The 18,353-nt window shown below is 63.5% G+C and overlaps 1 protein-coding gene across 9 annotated transcripts in view; it reads right to left on the minus strand.

The window, feature by feature from the left end:
• Nucleotides 1–964: 964 nt before the first annotated feature.
• Nucleotides 965–18,353, minus strand: part of RGS12 (regulator of G protein signaling 12) — a 68,080-nt gene continuing 50,691 nt past the window's right edge. For 5 of the 9 annotated variants that reach the window (XM_059676693.1, XM_059676703.1, XM_059676684.1 and 2 more), the window contains 11 exons: nucleotides 17,658–17,837; nucleotides 17,213–17,363; nucleotides 15,949–16,025; nucleotides 14,308–14,502; nucleotides 13,975–14,048; nucleotides 13,500–13,626; nucleotides 11,046–11,142; nucleotides 9,203–9,273; nucleotides 8,756–8,909; nucleotides 6,519–6,944; nucleotides 965–1,411 (listed from right to left, as the gene is read on the minus strand). In XM_059676693.1, coding sequence (XP_059532676.1) covers nucleotides 1,185–1,411; nucleotides 6,519–6,944; nucleotides 8,756–8,909; nucleotides 9,203–9,273; nucleotides 11,046–11,142; nucleotides 13,500–13,626; nucleotides 13,975–14,048; nucleotides 14,308–14,502; nucleotides 15,949–16,025; nucleotides 17,213–17,363; nucleotides 17,658–17,837 — 1,779 coding nt within the window. In that variant the 3' untranslated portion in view covers nucleotides 965–1,184. Of the gene's footprint in view, nucleotides 1,412–2,165; nucleotides 6,337–6,518; nucleotides 6,945–8,755; nucleotides 8,910–9,202; nucleotides 9,274–11,045; nucleotides 11,143–13,499; nucleotides 13,627–13,974; nucleotides 14,049–14,307; nucleotides 14,503–15,948; nucleotides 16,026–17,212; nucleotides 17,364–17,657; nucleotides 17,838–18,353 lie in introns of those variants that run through there. The other 4 variants (XM_059676711.1, XM_059676719.1, XM_059676738.1 and 1 more) reach the window with 4 other exon arrangements.

Genomic DNA, 18,353 nt, shown 5'->3' on the forward strand with positions numbered 1-18,353 from the left:
TGCTGTCCCTCCAGGAGGAGCCTGGGGCGGGACCCCCGGGAAGTGCAACACGGGGAGCAGGACCAGAGCCCCCTCGGGCTGCCCTGACCTGGGGTGTCCAGGAGCTCCCCTCCACCTCTCCTGGACTTCCTCTCTGGTCCCCAGCAGAGCCAAGGCCAGGTACCCAGGGGCCACCAAGAGCCAGAGGCCTGGCTTGGGTCCTGCCCCTCTGTGGCCTGGGCTGGGCAGTGCCCCGCACACGGCAGTTGTCCCTCCTGCCCAGAATGCCGGCCGCCCGCACGGGGTGCAGAGGGGCTGGCACTGCACCTGCCTCACTGCGCCCAGGAGGAGGGTGCTGGGCACGTGGGTGCCGCCCGTCTCCATGCCCACACCTCCCCTGAAGCCCCTCCTTGGGAGCACCCAGAGCCCCGCAGCCTGGCTGTTCCCTGGCCTCTGACAACCCACCCCTCCCCCACCGCCCGCGGATGGCAGGCCAGGGCGGGAGCCCCTCACACTGAGCTGCACACTGGGGTTCCAGCGAGGCAACCTGGGACCATGGCGCCATCTCCGTCCGCTTCAACCCAACACCTCACGGGGCCCTGCCGCTGATCTGCCACGGGTCCCCTCCTGACTTGGCTCAGGCCATTCTGTAATGAAACCCGCTCCAGCCTCAGGGGCTGGGCACGGCCCTGCCACTCCTGCCCAGGCCTTCCGCTCTGACAATCCCTCCACTGACAGGCCAAGTGCATGGCAGCTTGCAGGTCTCCACTGGCCGGAGGAGCCTGCGCTGACCTGCAGGGGATGGTGTGGACTGGAGGAGACCAGGCCTGACCCGCAGGCCCCACTTCCTCAAGCCCCTCCCCCACATGGTCCTGGAGGCCATGGCACCTCTGAGGACTAGAACGAGGACATGAGGAGGACGGAGGACGGAGGATGGAGGACAGATGGCCTGGGGCCCGGCACCCAGCAGGAGGCCAACACAGGGTCCTTGAAGACACTTTATTGGGGGAAGGCTGGAGGCCGTGGCAGGGGGTGGGCCCAGGAGGCCTCCGAGCCAGCCCTCCGCCTTCCTGGTGGCTCCCGAGGGCGCGGTGGTCGGGGTGGCCGCCAAAGGCCCTCACGATGGGCTGGGGCCGCCCCGAGACATGGCCTTCAGGGGAGGTCTGGGGGTATGGGGCCCGCCAGCGGGCGGGCTGCGGGTGGCCTCAGACGAAGGTGGCGTGGTGCGGGCTGGCTTTGGGCTTGGCGGGCCCACCTGCGATGGGGCTCAGGCCAGGGAGGTCTGGTGCGGGGGGCCTGCTGGCCTGTGGCCTCCGGGGGCCTGTCCGCACCCCTGGAGCCCTGTGGCCTGGCCCAGGGGCCGAGCCAGCGACCAGGTCCACGTCGATGATCGTGTTGACCGGGAGGCCTTGGCTGCTGTGTGCCCCGCCTCCTGTCACAGGGAGAAGAGAGAGGCTGTCACCATCCCCCCAGGCCTGCAGACACCCAGCAGGAATCCCTACCCACCTGCCCTGCATGGACACTGGCCATGGGATGGGTTCCTCAAATGTTCAAATGCATCCCGCAGGCCGGCCACCTCTGACCTTAGCCTCGGCCGGGGTCAGGGGTCTACAGACCGCCAGCCTCAAGCCACCAGCCCCTCGGGGCCCCTGCACGTCGGGGCGGCAGAGGCCACACAGTGTGGGGAAGGTCCCAGGCCGAGTGGGCACAGGCACGAATCGAGAGGGGAGGCAGAGGCTGGGGCCCCGGTGCTGGGGGTGCAGGGCACAGGTTCTGTGCTATGGCGCCCGGGGAGCCCCTACTGGTCACAAGGACACCCAGGGCTCCCTGCACTCTGCCCTGGTCGTCTGTGCCAGGTCAGCCCGGGTCCTTCAAAAGCTGTTCAGCACCTGGGCCCTGCCCCACCTGCCCCTGCCCCCCTCACTCCTCCCCTCCCGGTGGCGCCCCCTGGCTGGGCTGTGAGTGGGAGGTGTGCGGTGTGCGGTGCAGGAATGAGGATTTCTGTGCCCCAGGAGGGGCTGGGTGGCAGAGGAACTGGAGGGGGAGGGGAGGGGTCCCAGGGCCCCACCAGGCTGCAGGGCTGCTCGCAGGGATCCAGGGGCTCCCGGCTGGGTTGTTGCCAATGGAGAGGGGGGGCGGGGGGGGGGAAGGGGCGGGGAGGAGACTGAGGCCACAAGAGAGCTCCCTGCTGCCCAGGCTCCCTGCTGAGACCCTTGCCTTCCCTGACTCCACCCCAGGCTACTATGGCCCCCAACTCCCCTGGGGGCTGTCTGCAGGGCTTGCCCTTAGGCCAGGGGCACTGGGGCCACAGTAAGTGGGTGCCAAGGGACAGGCCCCCTTGCCTGGGCTGGGGGGGACCAAGCTCTGGGTGGGGCTGTTCCAGACAGGACTGGCCCTTGGCAAGACCCCCAGGCACTCGGCCTCAACACAGACCTCACTGCCAGCCTCGCTGCAGGATGCAGCTCACAGGCCAGCGTGGGGCAGAGGCGGCTCCAGAGGCCCTGTGCCCACCCAGCCTGGCTGCCAGCTGTCCACCTGCCTCCAACTCAGGCCCATGTCCTCACCCTCACAAACAGTCCTTCCTGGCACCTGCCTGGGTTCTGGCTGCGCTCTCCTACCCCATGGCCATACCCGGGCCTTGTGCCTGTCCCCCGAGTGGACTATCTGCTCCTCCTGCAGGCCACTCAGTGCCCAGTGGCCCCACCTCAGCCCCAGGAGTCCTCGGGCCGCCAGAAACGCCTAGGCCCTGGGAGGGCAGCCCTGGTTCTGTGCCAGTAACCTCTGGGTGGGCCGCAGAGCCCGGGTGAGGCCCTGGAGGACGGAGACCTGTCTTCTTTCCAGGCGCAGTCCCCAGGGACCGGCATGGGGTGGGCTTGGCAGAAGCTCCTAGCCCTGGCGCCCTCCACTGCCCTCCCCTGGCTCACCACTGGGACGAGGCAGGCGGTGCCGCCCAGGTTAGGGATGCCAGGGCCCTGGTGTAGAATCTATAGGGTGTCAGTGAGCCCAGGGCCGATGACTCTCAGGTGCCCACGCGAGCAGGCGTCCCAGCCGGTGACCCACAATAGACATGGGGTCCTGCCCCACAGACCAGCCCTCCCTGGCCTCGGTTTCCCTGGCCTGGCTCCGCTTCCTCCGTGGATCTGAGGCTTCTGAGTGAGAGTGGGATGGCTGTGGGATCAGGAGCCTGTGTCCCCAGCTGCTCCGTGGCCCCAAAGTCCCACCTTATTGCACCCCAGGCCTCCATGAGCACCTCCACGTGGCCCCCAGGGCTTCCCCGTGGCTCATCGGTGTCAGAGTGCCTGGCCGTGTGTCCTTCCCCGGCCACAGCTGCTGAGCCAGGCGTGTCCTATTCAAAACCATGGGGAAGGGTTTCCCCTGAGGCCCGAGGGTCCAGTCCTTCAGTCATTCAGCAAACATCCCACTAGGCCTCCCACTGGGACCCACCGTCCCATCTGTCACTGGGCCCCCATGCTCCACAGGCGGCCGCAGGGTGGGAGGTGTGGGCACGGCGCTTCCATTTAGCTTCAGGATGGAGGACAGGGCTTTCCAGGTTCTCTGCCCGCTCGGGGGCATCTGTCTGGAGCAGTAAAGGACCTGCAGTCCCACTCAGGCCAGGAGCCAGTCCCTCCCGTCCAGCCCGATGGGCCCGGGCAACAGAGGCTGCAGGGGCAGCCGGAGCCGGGACAGCTTAGCAGGGTGGGCCTGCCGTGTCGGGGACGGGGCAGCTGGTGAAGGCCCAGGGCGGGCCTGCCGTGTCGGGGATGGGGCAGCTGGTGCAGGTCCAGGGCGGGCCTGTCGTGTCGGGGATGGGGCAGCTGGTACAGGCTGAGGACCTGTGTCTGGGGGCAGGTGGCCAAAGTCCAGGCCCTTCCTGCCTGCCTGGCCCAGATTTGCTTTCTGAGTAAGTGGCAGCCCCAGGCTCGTGACTCAGTGGCAGCAGCCCACCCCATGCAGTCAACGGGCACCGAGGCCCGGTGCCAGGGCCGGCCTGGAGCAGCTGCCCGCCCGGCCTCCCTGGCAGGCAGGCAACACGGGACCCCACAGGGCGCCAGGGGCTATTTCCAAAGGGTGCCCTAATGGCCCCTCCCTCCAGCAGATATGAGGCTGGGCCAGGACCTCACCTCTGCCTCTCAGGGCCCTACTGGCCCCTCCCCCCAGGGCTCCACAGCCCGACATGAGCTGACAAATTCTGCGGTTCTGGCTCCAGTCAGCCCCGGGGGCCCAGCTGGAGCGCCCACCGCAATCGGGGCGCCAGAGCCATCTCAGTTGCCCTCCCCGGGCCCTTCCTGCCCCAGAGGGACCCTCCTTGTCCTCCTTTGTTGTGACTCCTGCCCACATGCTCTGAATCGTCTGCTAGACGGGTCCTTTGTGTCCTTCAAGGCCACCCTGCCACCTCCTCTGTGAAGCCTCCCGGGGTGCCCCTCACTCTCACAGCACAAGGAGACTGGGCGCAGCTAGACTGGGAAATATGGGGAGGGGAGGGGAGGGGCAGGGGCTCCGTGGTCCACCCTCAGCCACCAGCCCTGGACACCCCACCCCACCCCACTCCACCGCCTCGGAGGCTGAGTCCCTGTGAGCAAGCTTCACAGCCCCAACCAAAGCCCTGGTTCCCGCTCATGACACACAGTCCCCCTCCACTCAGACCCCAGCAGGTGGTGACGGCTCTGTGACAGGTGGGGGCGGGGTTAAAGGTCCTCATCAGCCAGTGCGTGCTGAGCACCCTGCGGGTGAGGCGAAGTCTAAGGAGAATGGAGATGGAGGCTTTGAGACCCGAGGGCTGAGCCCAGGAAACAGAGGACGCCTGTCACCAGGTGGGAAGCCTGAGCCGGAGCGGCCACTCGGGGCGCCCCGAGCTCGGAGCCCCAGGGGCAGGTGGGAACTGACAGCCAACCACAGGGTCGGCTCTGGCCCACGGAAAGGGTGGAAGAATCGGGTGTGGCCGCCTCCCCACCCCAGGCGATAGCAGACGCCGATGGCTGCTCAGGGAGAGGCCCGGGCTGCCCCCTCCCCGCCGCCGGCACAGGGCTGCCTATGGGTGCTTGAGAGCATCTGCTGAGTGAACGGCCTATTTTTAAAAGCCACTAGATCGCCCCGGCTGGTTTGGCCCAGTGGATAGAGCGTTGGCCTGGGGGCTGAGGGGTCCCGGGTTTGATTCCAGTCAAGGGCACATGTCCGGGTTGCAGGCTCGATCCCCACTGTGGGGTGTGCAGGAGGCAGCCGATCCATGATTCTCTCTCATCATTGATGCCTCTATCTCTCTCTCTCCTTCTCTCTGAAATCAATAAAAACATATTTTAAAGCCACTCTGTTAAGGGAACCCATGGAGTTCCTAAAAATGTGTGACACTCTCCTTGGAGTAGATGCATCGACAGCTTGCTGAAGCAGAAATAAATATTCAAGTGAAAGAGGTTTTGATCCAGTCCAATCACGAGCTGTGGTTTATTCCTCCTGGAAGAGCACGGACCCAGACATGGGCGACAGGACACAGGCGCGCAGGGAGCAGGGGGGCGCAGGGCGTGCGGAAGGCGACAGCATGCACCTGGCTCCTGAGCTGGGGGGCGCTCTCAGCGGGAAGGCGCCGGGTCCCCACAGCACAGTCCTCCACAAGCTACCAAGGAGGCAGGGACAACGCACCGGCCCCCCCAGGTGCGGCTGCAGGTCCCGGCAGGACCCAGGCTGCCCTGGCGGGTGAACTGGGGCATCCCATCACCTGCCAGCGGATCAGGACCGACAGCGTCCGAGAGTCGTGTGTGCAGGAGCAGGGCGGCCTGCTGTCAGCATGGACACCGAGCAGGCGCCCTGTCCACCCAGCGGGGACGCACACGGGGCCGTGCCCAGTGCGGGCGGGTGGGAGGGCTCCTGGAAGCCCCTCGCAGCAGGCAGGAGCCTCACCTCCACTTCAGCTGCGGCTCCTGGGGCAGTGCCTCCGCCAGCCGTACGTCACCGAGCTCAGTGAACAACCAAACCCACGCTTCCGGGAGTTGAGAGAAATGCCTGTGACTGCCCGAGGTCAGGACACCCCGCGGAGACCCCCAGCCCTGGTCCCGAGCCTGCCTGGCCCAGGCCGACGCCCCTGTGATGGCTCTGTGCCGAGCGTGGTCCTAAGTCACCTGGGCGTCACTCACTCCTCAAGACAAATGCTTTTTTTCAGTCACGAGACGAACATGGACCATGCTAGCTCTCCTCATTTTAAGGAACACATACATTTTCTGGAATCCCCGGACAGAGGGCGAGGGGCGAGGAGGCCGCTGTCTGCTCACAGAACACGGCACATGCCGGGAGGCCTCTGGGACCCGTCCTGACCACACTCCGACCTCAGCTGTGCCTGACACCTCCTGGTAGACCAGCCCACAGTAACTATGGTAACAGAGGGGACAGTGCTGTGGAAAAGCCTCGTTAGACGATCACGGGGCAGAGGGTCGACCTCCCACATGTGTCTTTTTTTATTGGGGACCAGGTGGACTTTCCCAGGGGACATCCCCGGGGGACAGTGGAGTGGCAGAGTCAAAGGTGAGCAGGGGAGCCACGCCCGGCGGTACCTGGAGTGGGAGGTGCTGCCGGGTCCTGCAGGGTGGGGGGAGGCGGCAGCAAAGTGCTGTTGGGGCTGCTGATGTCCCCCTCCCCGGTGAGCATCAGGTCGGCCACGTGTTCGCCCTCCACGGTCTGGACGCCCCCGGACTCTGCTTCCTGCGCATGGGGCGTGGGCGTTGTGGGGGTCGAGGAGGTGCAGAAGGGGGGGCTGTCAGCAGAGCTGGGGCTGGTGGCTGGGCTGGCGGGGTGCTCTCGGGGCCGGGGCGCCTTCTCCTGGCCGGGGCTGGTCGCGGGGGTCTGGCCGGGGAGGCCGGGCTCGGGGCTGCTCGGGGGTAAGCGCAGGAACTCGGGCAGCACCAGGTCTTCCTTCCTCAGCAGCCCGCGCTGGTCGTCAGCCCTGTTGCTCTGAGCCTTGGAAATAAGCTCAAAAAACGCTGTTGGGAGGAAACCCCGTGGACCGAGTGTGAGAGCCTCACCCTCCGCCCGCAGCCGCAGTGCACGTCTGGAAAGTTCCCGTCTCGCTGTCCTACTGCCTTCGGACTGCAGGCTGCGGCCAGGGGTCCTGCACCCCTAGCACCTCAGCGCACAGAACTGCAGGAAGGCCCAGGCTTCTAGAACAATCCAAAGCAGCCCTAAGCCTTCCTGAAAATCGGGGTGTGTGAAGTCCAGACCCAGTCACCCACACCCGTGACCCGCCACGGCCGTGCCGACAGCTTGGGGGTGCTGGCTGTGCTCTGGTGGGGACGTGGCACTGGGGGCCTTGCCACGCAGCCCTGGGCCTCTTCCCGGATAAAGGAGTGACCACAGAGGCTGCAGCGCCACAGAGCCAGTGGCTGGGTGAGCCCGCCTGGGCCAGAGGAGGGGCCCGCGAGGGGCAGGGTTCCGGGGCCCTTGGAGGGGGCACCAAGCCTGGGCTCTGGAGTCCTGTTTGCATGGAGCCCCTCAGCCCTCGGGCCCCTCCGCGCCCTCCACACCTGCTGGCCCCGGTGGGCCCCTCCAGAGCCGTCTGACTAAGGGCGTTTCCAGTGGAGCTCAAGGCCACGGTCAAGGAGAAGGGCCTGGCTGGGCTTCTCTAGCATCCAACTGCTCTCAAGGATAAGGGCTTTCAAACCTGAATGCCTCTCAGGAAGGCGCCAACCTCAGCGTGGGTGCGCGCTCCTGCCCTCTGCCTGAGAGCCCCGGGCTGACACGGAGGAACACACTCTCAGGTGACAGGATCACAGCCACGCTGCAGGGCTATAGCTGCAGGTGATGGCTGTGGGGGGCAGGGTGAGGGGTGTAAGGAAGGGGTTAAGGCTGCAGGGGTATGGCTGTATGGGGGGTTGTGAGGGGTGTAAGGGGTATGGCTGTAAGGGGGGTTGTGGGGTGTGAGGTTATGGCTGTAAGGGGGCCTGTGGGGTGTGGGGTTATGGCTGTAAGGGGGGCTGTGGGGTGTGGGGTTATGGCTGTAAGGGGTGCTGTGGGGTGTGGGGTTATGGCTGTAAGGGGGGCTGTGGGGTGTGGGGGTTATGGCTGTAAGGGGGGCTGTGGGGTGTGGGGTTATGGCTGTAAGGGGGGCTGTGGGGTGTGGGGTTATGGCTGTAAGGGGGGCTGTGGGGTGTGGGGTTATGGCTGTAAGGGGTGCTGTGGGGTGTGGGGTTATGGCTGTAAGGGGGGCTGTGGGGTGTGGGGTTATGGCTGTAAGGGGGGCTGTGGGGTGTGGGGGTTATGGCTGTAAGGGGGGACTTCACAGGGAGCTGGACAGCTGAGCAGGAGGGACTCTGGGTTAAAATCCGGTCCCAGTGACCACTATGAGTTCTGCTTCTGCTTTTCTCTTAGATGTTTCCAAAGAGGAGACTACCCTCCCTCTCCATCTCCGCGGTGCCTCCTGCAGGCCTCCCGCAGGTCAAGGCAGAGGTTGGGCACCCAGGGCCCCCCCGCCACAGCCGCTCTGCTGGCGCTGCCTGTTGTGAGGACCCTGATACGACTGAGCCTCCATCCCAGCGGGGACAGAGATGGAGGGAGCTGGGGAGTCTGCCAGGACCACGGTTCTGCCCCTGCCCCCCAGGGGTCCTCCCTGACTCCTAGGGGCCCGGCTCTCAGTCTGCAAACTGGGGTTCAGCCCCAGACTGACACGGAGGAACACACTCTCAGGTGACAGGGATCAGTCAGCCGCTGTCAATCCCTCAGAGAAAGTTCTAACAGGTGGACTAGAAACGGACATTGTATTCACTAAAAAACGTGCAAGTTTAAAAAGTACACATACCCTCTGCTTCGTCCAAATTAATTTTCTGATATTTTTTTTTCCCAATCTTTGCAATAGATTCTTCTCTCTTTGAAAGCCGGGGATCCCTAGCATTTTTTCCATTTTCTCCTTTTATTTTAATAGAATTAGACTTGCCTAGTGTTCTCTCCTCTCCCTGCATCAGAAGGAAAGTCAAAGTTCTACTCACAGTTCAGACACGACAGCACAATTCACAGTGACAGGCGGGGCTTTGGAACGGGAGCCATGACAAGGGTTCAAACCGCAGAGCACGTCGGGCTCTGTACCCACCACAGGGCAGCGAGCTGGCGAGTAGGCCCCGGGAACAGCCCCAGAGGGGGCGAGAGGACACCGAGAGGGGCTGCCAGCCCGACCAGAGCGTGGCGGGCCCCGGGGGCAGCGCACGGCATGCGGGGAGCGGGGCACCCTGCGGGCCGGGAGGGGGATTACCGTAGCCGAGAAATTTCTGGAGCTGGCGTTGCCGGCCGTGGTCTGTTTGAGTGGCGCTCCTCTCTGTTTATCTGTGGGGAAGAACAGAGCGCTGAGCTTTGCAGTCACAGTGCGACTGACACAGCAGCACAGCTACAGTATCTGTGAGAGCAAAGCAGGAGAAGACAAAGGAGTAACCTGCACCTTCTCCAATCTGCACATCAAGGCCAAACGCCCGTGTGTGTGTGTGTGTGTGTGTGTGTGTGTGTGTAGAGGGCCACAGGTGGCTGGACCCCATGTGCTGGGATGTTTGGAGGAGAGGTGTGCCGGGGTCCAACCCCAGCAGGTCCAGGGGTCCCCAAAGGTGTGGACAGAGTCGGCGAAGAAGGAATGACACGGAGACAGCGTTCAGTTGATCAGCAGCCTTGCCAGGATCTCTAGCCACAATCTCCAGCCAAGTTCTGTGTCCATGTTCTCTCGCTAGGTTCTCCAGCCAGGTTCTGTCTGAGATCTCCAGCCAGGTTCAGTCACCAGGTTCTAGTCAGGTTCTCTTGCCAATTTCTGTAGTCAGGTTCAGTCCAGGATCTTTTGCCATGTTCTCTCCAGCGAAGTTCTTCTGTCTGTAGGTTCTGTGTAGGTTCTGTCTTCTTGGTTTCTTCTAAGTTCTGTCTCTTTCTGTCTTGTTACATCTGTATTTATACCAGTTGATTCAATCCTATCAATCTCTATTACAAAGGTTAGGGCGTTTCTTATCTCCATTCCAGGGAGTAAAGATTATGTAGCTTAAGCATGATTGTTCATAGTTAAAGTGATTAATTACCCGCCTGGCACTTAGTTGAGGGGTTTTATTCCCTCCCTAACTTCAGAGGAAAATCCCTACCTGGGGATTCAACCTTTCTCGGAGAGGTGACCTTGGTTAAAACACAGCGCCAAGAAGGTGAGCAAACATATTAAGAACCGTATGCCATATATGCCAGGTCCCTTGAAACAGCAAGGATGGACCGGCTCCCGGCAGAGGTGATTAAAAAGCTTGTTTCGTGGACTATTTGGCGTGAATATTCTCTAGAAAATTAGGGAGTCACCTAGTTTCTATTAGAACCGCTGTTAATCAGGGCTGTGGTCTGGCCTCCAATGGCCGACCCAGCCTCAAGTCCACTTCTCTGGCCCCCCTGGGAACAGGAAGGGCCACCCCGCTTCCCGCAGCTGCTCAGACAGCCTGCCCCTGCCTGCGGCCCGGCCCGCAGCTCACCTGCGCCCAAGGGCCTGAGGCCCGGCTGGGCCGGCCCTGAGCAGGCGGGAGGAGCACGGAGCAGGCATTCCTGGACCAGGGCCGGCCAGGACCCACTCTGCTTTCCCAAGGGGAGGAGGTCCCTGGGGGAGGCAGCAGGCATTTCAGAACTGAGCCAGCCCTCAGGTCTCTGGTCCAAGCCGCTGCTGGGCCAGCCCTAAGCTCTCTGCAGGAGAGCTGCTGCGGGAGGCAGGGGCGGGGCTGTGGGGCCAGGAGGAGCTCCATAAACCACAGGTTCCTGCACACCGGGGACCACGGGATGGCCATGCCCCCAGACCACGAGGCCCGGGCGTGTCCCTCGGTCACAGGACCAGAGCCGTGTCTCTGTGTCTCGTTAACGCCCCACACCAGCGTGCTGAACCTCGGGCAGTCCTGGGGGAGCGCAAGGCCTGTCACCAGGTAAGGCCCTCATGCTCCTGGTCCTGCTGCCTCTGCCCAGGCAGGACTGGGCTAGCCCCGGCCTCAGAGGGCCCGGCTCTGTGGAGGGTGGAGGGGGAGCGGGGAGGCAGGGCCTCTGGTGGGCTCAGGGATGGGCTGGTGGGAGGCAGTGAGAGGGGGACTCTTCGGCTTGCTCACCTTTCCCTCTGGAGGGGTCCTTCTCCTCCAAGATGACCCGCTGTCCATCCAGGCTCGATATGGGGGCGCCGAGGTCCAGGGGCTCCCTCTCGCCACTCTAGAGACCAAGGTGATGCACCACATGACTCACCGAACCAGAACTTTCCAGAACACCTGTCTGTCATCCAGCTACTGAAAGCAAGACCGGTCCAGCCTTGATGTCGTGGCACGCCAGGTGACCCCGGGTGCCGCCACCTTGGCCGGGATGCCCGAGGGCAGTCCAGAGGTGCCCAGCCCGAAGCCCAGGGTGCCTGGAATGCGAGTGACAGCTGGTGGCCTCCCTGCGCCAGACCCAAGCCCGGGGCGAGGACACTTGGCGAGGCTGCAACCCTCTCAGTCCGCAAACGTCCTGTTTCACAGGCATCGAGTTGGCATCCAGGCCTCACCCTGCTCACAACCTGGACAGGTCTCGCCCCACTCCTGTGGGCACAGGTAGGACGTGAACAGGACAGAGCTGCCTTTGTGGACAGGGACACGGAGCAGGGCCAGGGCGGGGCATGGGGGGAACACCTGCTATTCAGGACCCACAGCCACTGTTTAGAAAGAAGCCTGAGCTTGGAGCGGCTTCTTAAATTCCCTGCTGGCCATGAGGCCCAAAGTGCCCAGAGGTCACTCCTGCAGGCCGGGCCGGAGCTCGCCCAGGGAGGCGGCCACCACGCTGGCCCTGCCTCTCTCATGATGTCGGTTCCGTGGACACACACATTCAGGGAAGGGTCAGCTGGTGAGTCCACAGAAAAGCCACGTGTCTGAAAGGGTGAGGGCTACGCCCTCCATCTTGCCCCGAATCCTCCATTTTTGGGCAGCAGCCTTAGCCATGTGTTCAGCAAGGCTTCTTCCCGGAAGCCCAAGCCTCTGCTAGCCACACCCAGGACTTATTTAAACTAACCAATGACAATCAAGGGACGTGCGTGCCATAGATATGACCACATCCTGTGTAACGAGACACCGACTTGCGCCTGGCCAATTGGCAGGGCCCACAGTCCTCTCTCCTCCCCTTACTCCAACCCCCTATTAAACCCCTCTACCCAGGGGGCTCTCGCGCTCTCTCCACCGCTTGCCGCTGCATTGGCGAGTGTGGCTGATGGTGGGGGGGGGGGGGGCAAACTAGCTTGAATAAAGACTCTCTGCTTTTGCATCGGACACGGCTGGCTCCCTGGTGTGGTTTCTTGAGGATCTTGAAATCTGGGCATAACAGTGTCACAGCCTCCAGCCCCGGAGCCCTGACCGCCGCCGCCAGCCCGGAAGTCCCACCACAGCCCTGACTAACCCATTTACAGACAGGGACACTGAGGCCACAGGGTCACGCAGTAGCTTGGGGTCTCAAGGGAGAGAGCGGGAGGCGCAGGGAGCCTGGCCCGCCCTCGGCCAGTGTGTTGGGCCTCCGGGTGCTGAGGGGAGGGGCCTCGGGCTTCCCAGGCCTCCACAACCCTCTCCACACAGTCCTCTCTCTCCTCATGTCCAAGAGCCTGCACAGTCTTAGGGCCCGTGTCAGAGAAAATTAAAACCCAAAATACTTTAAATCACAGCTCCAGTGGTTTATTTTCTAAAAAAAGGAGAACGCAGGCAAACTAAATCATGAGTCTCCGTATTCGGAAGCAAATGGGCGCAGCTTACTAGACAGGCAGTGATTCCAGAGAGATGGGGGCCTGGCCACCAGCCTGCAGCGAGACAGCCCCACCTTCCTTCTGCCCCAGGGTTTTCTTCCTCAGCCCTCCCACCCCCCCTGTCCTCGCCTCCACTAGCTCAGCAGCCCTGCCTGGAAATGCCAGTGGAGATAAGACTTGGGAAATTTTTTTGTTTTGTTAATCCTCACTGAAGGATATTTTTCCTTTAATTTCTAGAGAGAGTGGAAGTGAGGGGAGACAAAGAGAAACATCAATGCAAGAGAGATACATCGATTGGTTGCCTCCTGCACGTACCCTGACCAGGGCCGGGGATGGAGCCTGCAACATGCCCTTGACCGGAATTGAACCCGGGACCCTTCAGTCCGTGGCTGACGCTCTACTCACGGAGGCAAAGCGGCTAGGGTGGCAACGAGGACATCTAATGGGAAGATGCGCCCGAGGCAGCTGGCCTGAGCGGCGCAGGGCGGAGGTACCGCCCGCTGTCTGCTGGGACCTGCACCTGCTCAGCAGAGCTCAGGGGGTCTTGTTTGTTCCTCCGTTTGGTTTCCCTGAACCAAAACCACCTCTCAAATCCCAGCCCAGCCCTGGCCCCAGCCCCCTGGGAATGACCGAGTCTAAAGAAACCAGCGTCCCCTCCACAGGACGAGACAGTGGGGGACGGAGGCGACAGCGCCCACCCGGCCAGCGTCAGGGGAGCTGAGGGCGTGGCAGCTGCTTGCGCACCACAGCGCTACCGGTGGGGCCTCCGGCACAGGCCCTGCGACAGGCGCCCCAGCCCCTAGTCACTCACCAGCCTGGCCACCAGCTCGCTCAGGTGCAGGCCGTACTTGGCCACCACAGGCCGCAGCACCTCCGTGACGGGCTTGGTGGGCTTGGCCTTGAGTCCCACTGAGCGGTTAATGGGAACCAGGTCCAGCCTGTGGGGGGAGAGGCGTGAGCACATCTGCGCAGACCCACCCAGTCTTCGCTTCCCTACGCCCGGGCCGCCGGATCCAGCCCCAGGTTCTGGCTGTGGGGGGCTTCTGGAAGGTTTTCTGGGGGGTGAGAGGGGCTGTCACACCAGCAAAGAGAGAACCCCTCCCCCACAGGATGGCCAACTCCATCCAGCCTGCCCACCCCTGGGTGTGGCCCTCTGTGGTCATGGGACAGGGAGAGCGACCCTCTGGCCCCTTGGGCTCCAGGGTCTGCGTGCCGCTGCCCCACCCGGTTCAGGATGGGCCCAGCCTTCTGGGAGCTCATGGGAATGGCAACTGCATTTTTCTCACCGAAACAAAGTCCTCTTTTCTAGGCGCAGGTCCCTAGACGCCAAGATGCTACTGTCCTGATGCAGCACCAGGGGCTTGGGAACCAGGAGGAACAAGAGGTGGGATCAGAGGGAGCGGGCGCCCAGCAATGCTCCCAGGTGCAGGGAGGCCCAGGTGCAGGGAGGCCCAGGTGCAGGGACGCCCAGGTGCCGAGGAGGAGCAGCCGCAGACAGACCCACACCAGCAGGCAGGGGCCCAGCCGCAGGACCCACCCTCCACGGCCTCCAGCAAACAGCTTAGACATGGAGCGCAGAGCAGGGCAACCGCCAGGGCCTAACACCAAGGGCCCAATACCTTGTCCCCGCCCACCAGGAAGAGGTCCACGGCGGCCCCGTTGATGCCGTGTCGCTCGCAGAGCCCAGCCAGGACCTCCTTGATGGGGAGCCCCGCCCTGACGAGAACCGTGCAGGGCGTCCCGTCGGGCAGCTGGATGCAGCAGTGCTTGGCGGCCTTGTCCCTCTCGGGTGCCAGCGTCCTGCAGGCCTCTGACTGGGGAAGAGACGGCGCTGGGGTCACAGGGAGCTTGCGGGGCACCCCAAGAAGAGCTATGGGAGCTTGCATGCGCCTCGGGAGGCCCACATCCAGCTCCAGAGATGCAGATCCGTGGGACACCTGCGCTGCGCACTCGGGGTGGGGGCCACGCTAACACAGGGACAGCCGTGGGCTTCCTCCAGCTCAGACACTATTCACAGCCTTGCCCAGCCTCAGACCCAAGTGCTCCTGGGCCCACACGTAGCCATCTCCCCCAGAACAGGCCACGCTGTGATGCTAAGCTGCCCTCGCCCACCTCAGTCTGTGGGGCAGGGACCACACGGCGGGCTGGAACCCACACAGGGGCCCAAGGACCGGCCCAGCCGGGGGCCCCTCTGCTGTTTTCCGTCATCTTTCTGCCCGACCTCCCGGCCCAGGCTCCAAAGCCCCTCCGAGAAGAACAGCCTGATCTAGGGGAGGGCAGGTCAGCCCGAGGGCGGGTGCTGGGAAGCCACGGAGGGGCAGGCAGGGGCTGGGGGTGCCTAGGGGGACTTGGGCTCCACCCATCTTTGGTGCTGACAGAGGGCTGCCCTGTCAGCATGAGGGACAGAGCCGACTGTCTGCCCAGGGAATGCTAGCTGCCTCCGCCTGGAGCAGGACAGCCTTCACCTGCCAGCCCCGCCCAGGAGCAGCGGGACACACCTGCGGGTGGGGCGGGGCGGTCTGTCTGCAGGACTCACGCCCAGGCCCAGAGCTCCGGAAACTGCTCAGCAGCAATCTACCCCTGAGGCCAGCCCAGGGCAGCAGGGGTCTCTCCTGACCCCTCCCCTGGGCCTGAGTCACAACTCGCTTCCTCACCAGAAACGCCCCTGCACAGGCCTCCTGTGGAGCTGGCCTGCTGGGCACTTCCTGTCATGGTTCCTCGGACACGGCAAGTCCCCTCCCACATGATTCAGAGAGCTACTGTGCAGGTGGTAGACCGATCGCCAAAGGCCCAGCAACCCCTGCCCACCTGCGCCCTGGGTGGCTTGCGGAGCGGGCTAGTGCCGCCGGTCAGCCCTGGCAGCGGAGACGAGGTTCTGCGCGCGCTGCCCGACAAGTCCCAGCGACAGACGCCGCAGCGACCAGGCTCCCAGACTGGCACGTACAGCCGCCACCCAGGCAGCGGGTCCCCCAGGCAACCAGAGAGCAGGTGGGAGGACAGAGAGGAGCCCCCGTGGGGCCCCCAATCACGCCATGTCTGAGGCAGTGGGACGGGCAAGGACGAAGCACCTGCCTTCACAGCTTTCTGTTCTCAGTGGGATTCCAGAAGCGTAACTGAACGAGACCAGGTTTCCAGAATGACCCCAGCGGCCTCAGTCCCGAGGAGCACCCTGCGGCCCGGGAGCCTCCTGAGGGGCGTGGGCGTGTGGGCTCCGGGAGGCAGTGCGGCCCGTGGGCGCGGGCGGGCGGGCGGGGACTTACCAGGTCCAGGCTCCCGGCGGACGACACGGAGCCCTGTGACTCCCGGCGGCCCAGGCCTCCGTTGGCGTGCGGGGCGTCTTGATGGGAAACACAGCGAATCAGAATCACACAGACTTGCTTGTCTCACTCCACACAGAAACCCACCTCCTGGTCGCAGCTCCCACCCCCACTCCCTCAGGCTGAGCAGACGCAGGCGAAGAAAGGAAGGCAGGATGAACAGGCCTTTCGAGGTTCTGCCCCCCACCCCGCCCTCCCCTGTCCCCTCCCTGGAGCTGCTGCAGCCCAGCAGGCCCCCATAGCTGCAGAGATAGGCTCCACTCTGTCCCGCCCTGTCCCCCCATCCCCCCTGTCCCCATCCTGTTCCCCCCTGTCCCGCCCTGTTCCCCCTGTCCTGCCCTGTTCCCCCCCCCACCCCGTCCCCCACTCTGTCCCCCCACCGGCGCAGCTGGCTCCGGGCAGGTGGGAGTGCAGGGTAGTGCTCCTGGGCAGGACCTCCCTCGCGTTGGTTAACCTGGAATTTTTATCCAACTGCTGGTTTCTGGGCCTATACAGAAACTGTCCCCTGTGGGCAGCAGTGAACGCCCAGCCGTCACCACACCTTTACCTATGGCTCGTCTTCCCGCAAAGTCCTAGATGGGTTCCCCTCCACTGAGGAACAAGCCTCTTGTTCCTCCTGGTTTTCCATGAAAACCCACCTAGAAGGGCCTTTCCCAACCTGGGGTCTGCTCCCCAGGCCCTGCTGTGCCGGCCCGGGGGCCACAGTGGGGCACAGACACAGGGGTACCGGGTCCCCTGACCTTCTGAACTATTGGCCCTCCTTCCAAAAGCTACGGATTCCCACGTCACCAAGTCTGGATTCCTGGGCAGCGCCCGGAGCCAGGATCTAAAGCTAACGAGCCGCCAGATGTGGGGACCCCAGCCTCTGGGTCCTGTCGGGGGACAGACTGCACGAGGCGCGCATACCCCGTCTCCCCGGCACAGCCCTTGAGATTTACAATAAAAAACGACAATTTGGACAAAGCTTGCAGGCACACGATGGCCTTCACTGAACCCCAGGAGGGCGGTGCAGCCCCGCCAGAGCCCCACCAGGACAGGGCCGCCTGGGAGCGGGGGCTCGGTGCTTTCTTTCCTACTTGGGTGTATTTTCCAAAGGTTTCCAGCACCTATTCCTGCTGGAGCCAGAGGAGCACAGGAGAGGACAGACAGCGGGCGGGTGCGGAGGACTAAAGCCCCACCGCCTGGCCCGCGACCGCACACCACAAACCGTTTGTGTGCTCCCCGTGGCCCTTCTTCTTCTGGGACCGCCCGGTGCTCCTGGTCCTGGACCAGGAGAAAAACACTCCCTTCCGCTTCCGCTCGCTGTCCTCGTCCAGGTCTTCATTCAGGGACCGTCCTGACCGCGATTTCCCAGTCAGCTGTCGTCAAGGGGAAAACGTTGAGAAAACCCTGTGCGTGACTTCCACGCATGCAGTGCGCTAGGCAGCTAAGGAGCAGCAGCGAGGGAGCGAGAACTGTTCTATGGGCGACAGGCCCGTCCAGAGATGGCAGCTGGACCCCAGCGGACCCGCCCCAGCCCCGCCTCAGCATGCCGTGTCCTAGGAGGTGCCCTGCATTCTCCACGCGTGAAGGAACCCACATGGCACAGCATCCCTCCCGCACAGCAGCTCCCACCCCGGACACGGCCGCGGGCATGAGCATGACAGCAGCACCTTTTTTGGCGTGGACACAGTGGAGTGGTCCGAGCTGACGCTGTGCTTGGAGGCCGGGCTGCTGGGCACCTGCTGGGAGTCGGGGAGGGAGCGGCCCTCCACCTCGGCCAGGATGCACTCCTGGTACAGCGGGGACTTCAGGAAGCGCGTGTAGCTATCAAACTTCATCAGGTTGAAAATCTGCGGAGTCCATGCCACAACGTTGGTGAAGAGTAACCAGGACAGCCAGCCCTGAAGGCTCGGGGCGGGGACCCCAGGCTCCTCTGGCCTCTTCTGAAAGGACGCCATGAGCCCATTTTCTCCACCCATGCCCCAGAGTCACTTTCCAAAGTTCCTTTACCTCTGACTACTCTCTCCCGTAACACACAGTCTTTCATTTGTCACCTAAAACCAGCAAATCCCAGCACCTTCCATGAAGCCAGCACCAGGAGGAGACAGCACAGCCAGGGGTGACCCTGGGGAGCTGTACTTGGCAAGAATGGCCCCAAACCAGCCTGGCCAGTGAGGCTCGGTGGTTGTGCATCGACCTATGAACCAGGAGGTCACGGTTCAATTCCTGGTCAGGGCACATGCCCGGGTTGCAGGCTCGATCCCCAGGAAGGGGTGTGCAGGAGGCAGCCGATCCATGATGCTCTCTCATCACTGATGTTTCTCTCTCTCTTCCTCTTTGAAATAAAAACATATTTAGAAAAAAAA

The sequence above is a fragment of the Myotis daubentonii genome, chromosome 1 (genome assembly GCF_963259705.1).
Source record: "Myotis daubentonii chromosome 1, mMyoDau2.1, whole genome shotgun sequence".
Taxonomy (NCBI): Eukaryota; Metazoa; Chordata; class Mammalia; order Chiroptera; family Vespertilionidae; genus Myotis; species Myotis daubentonii.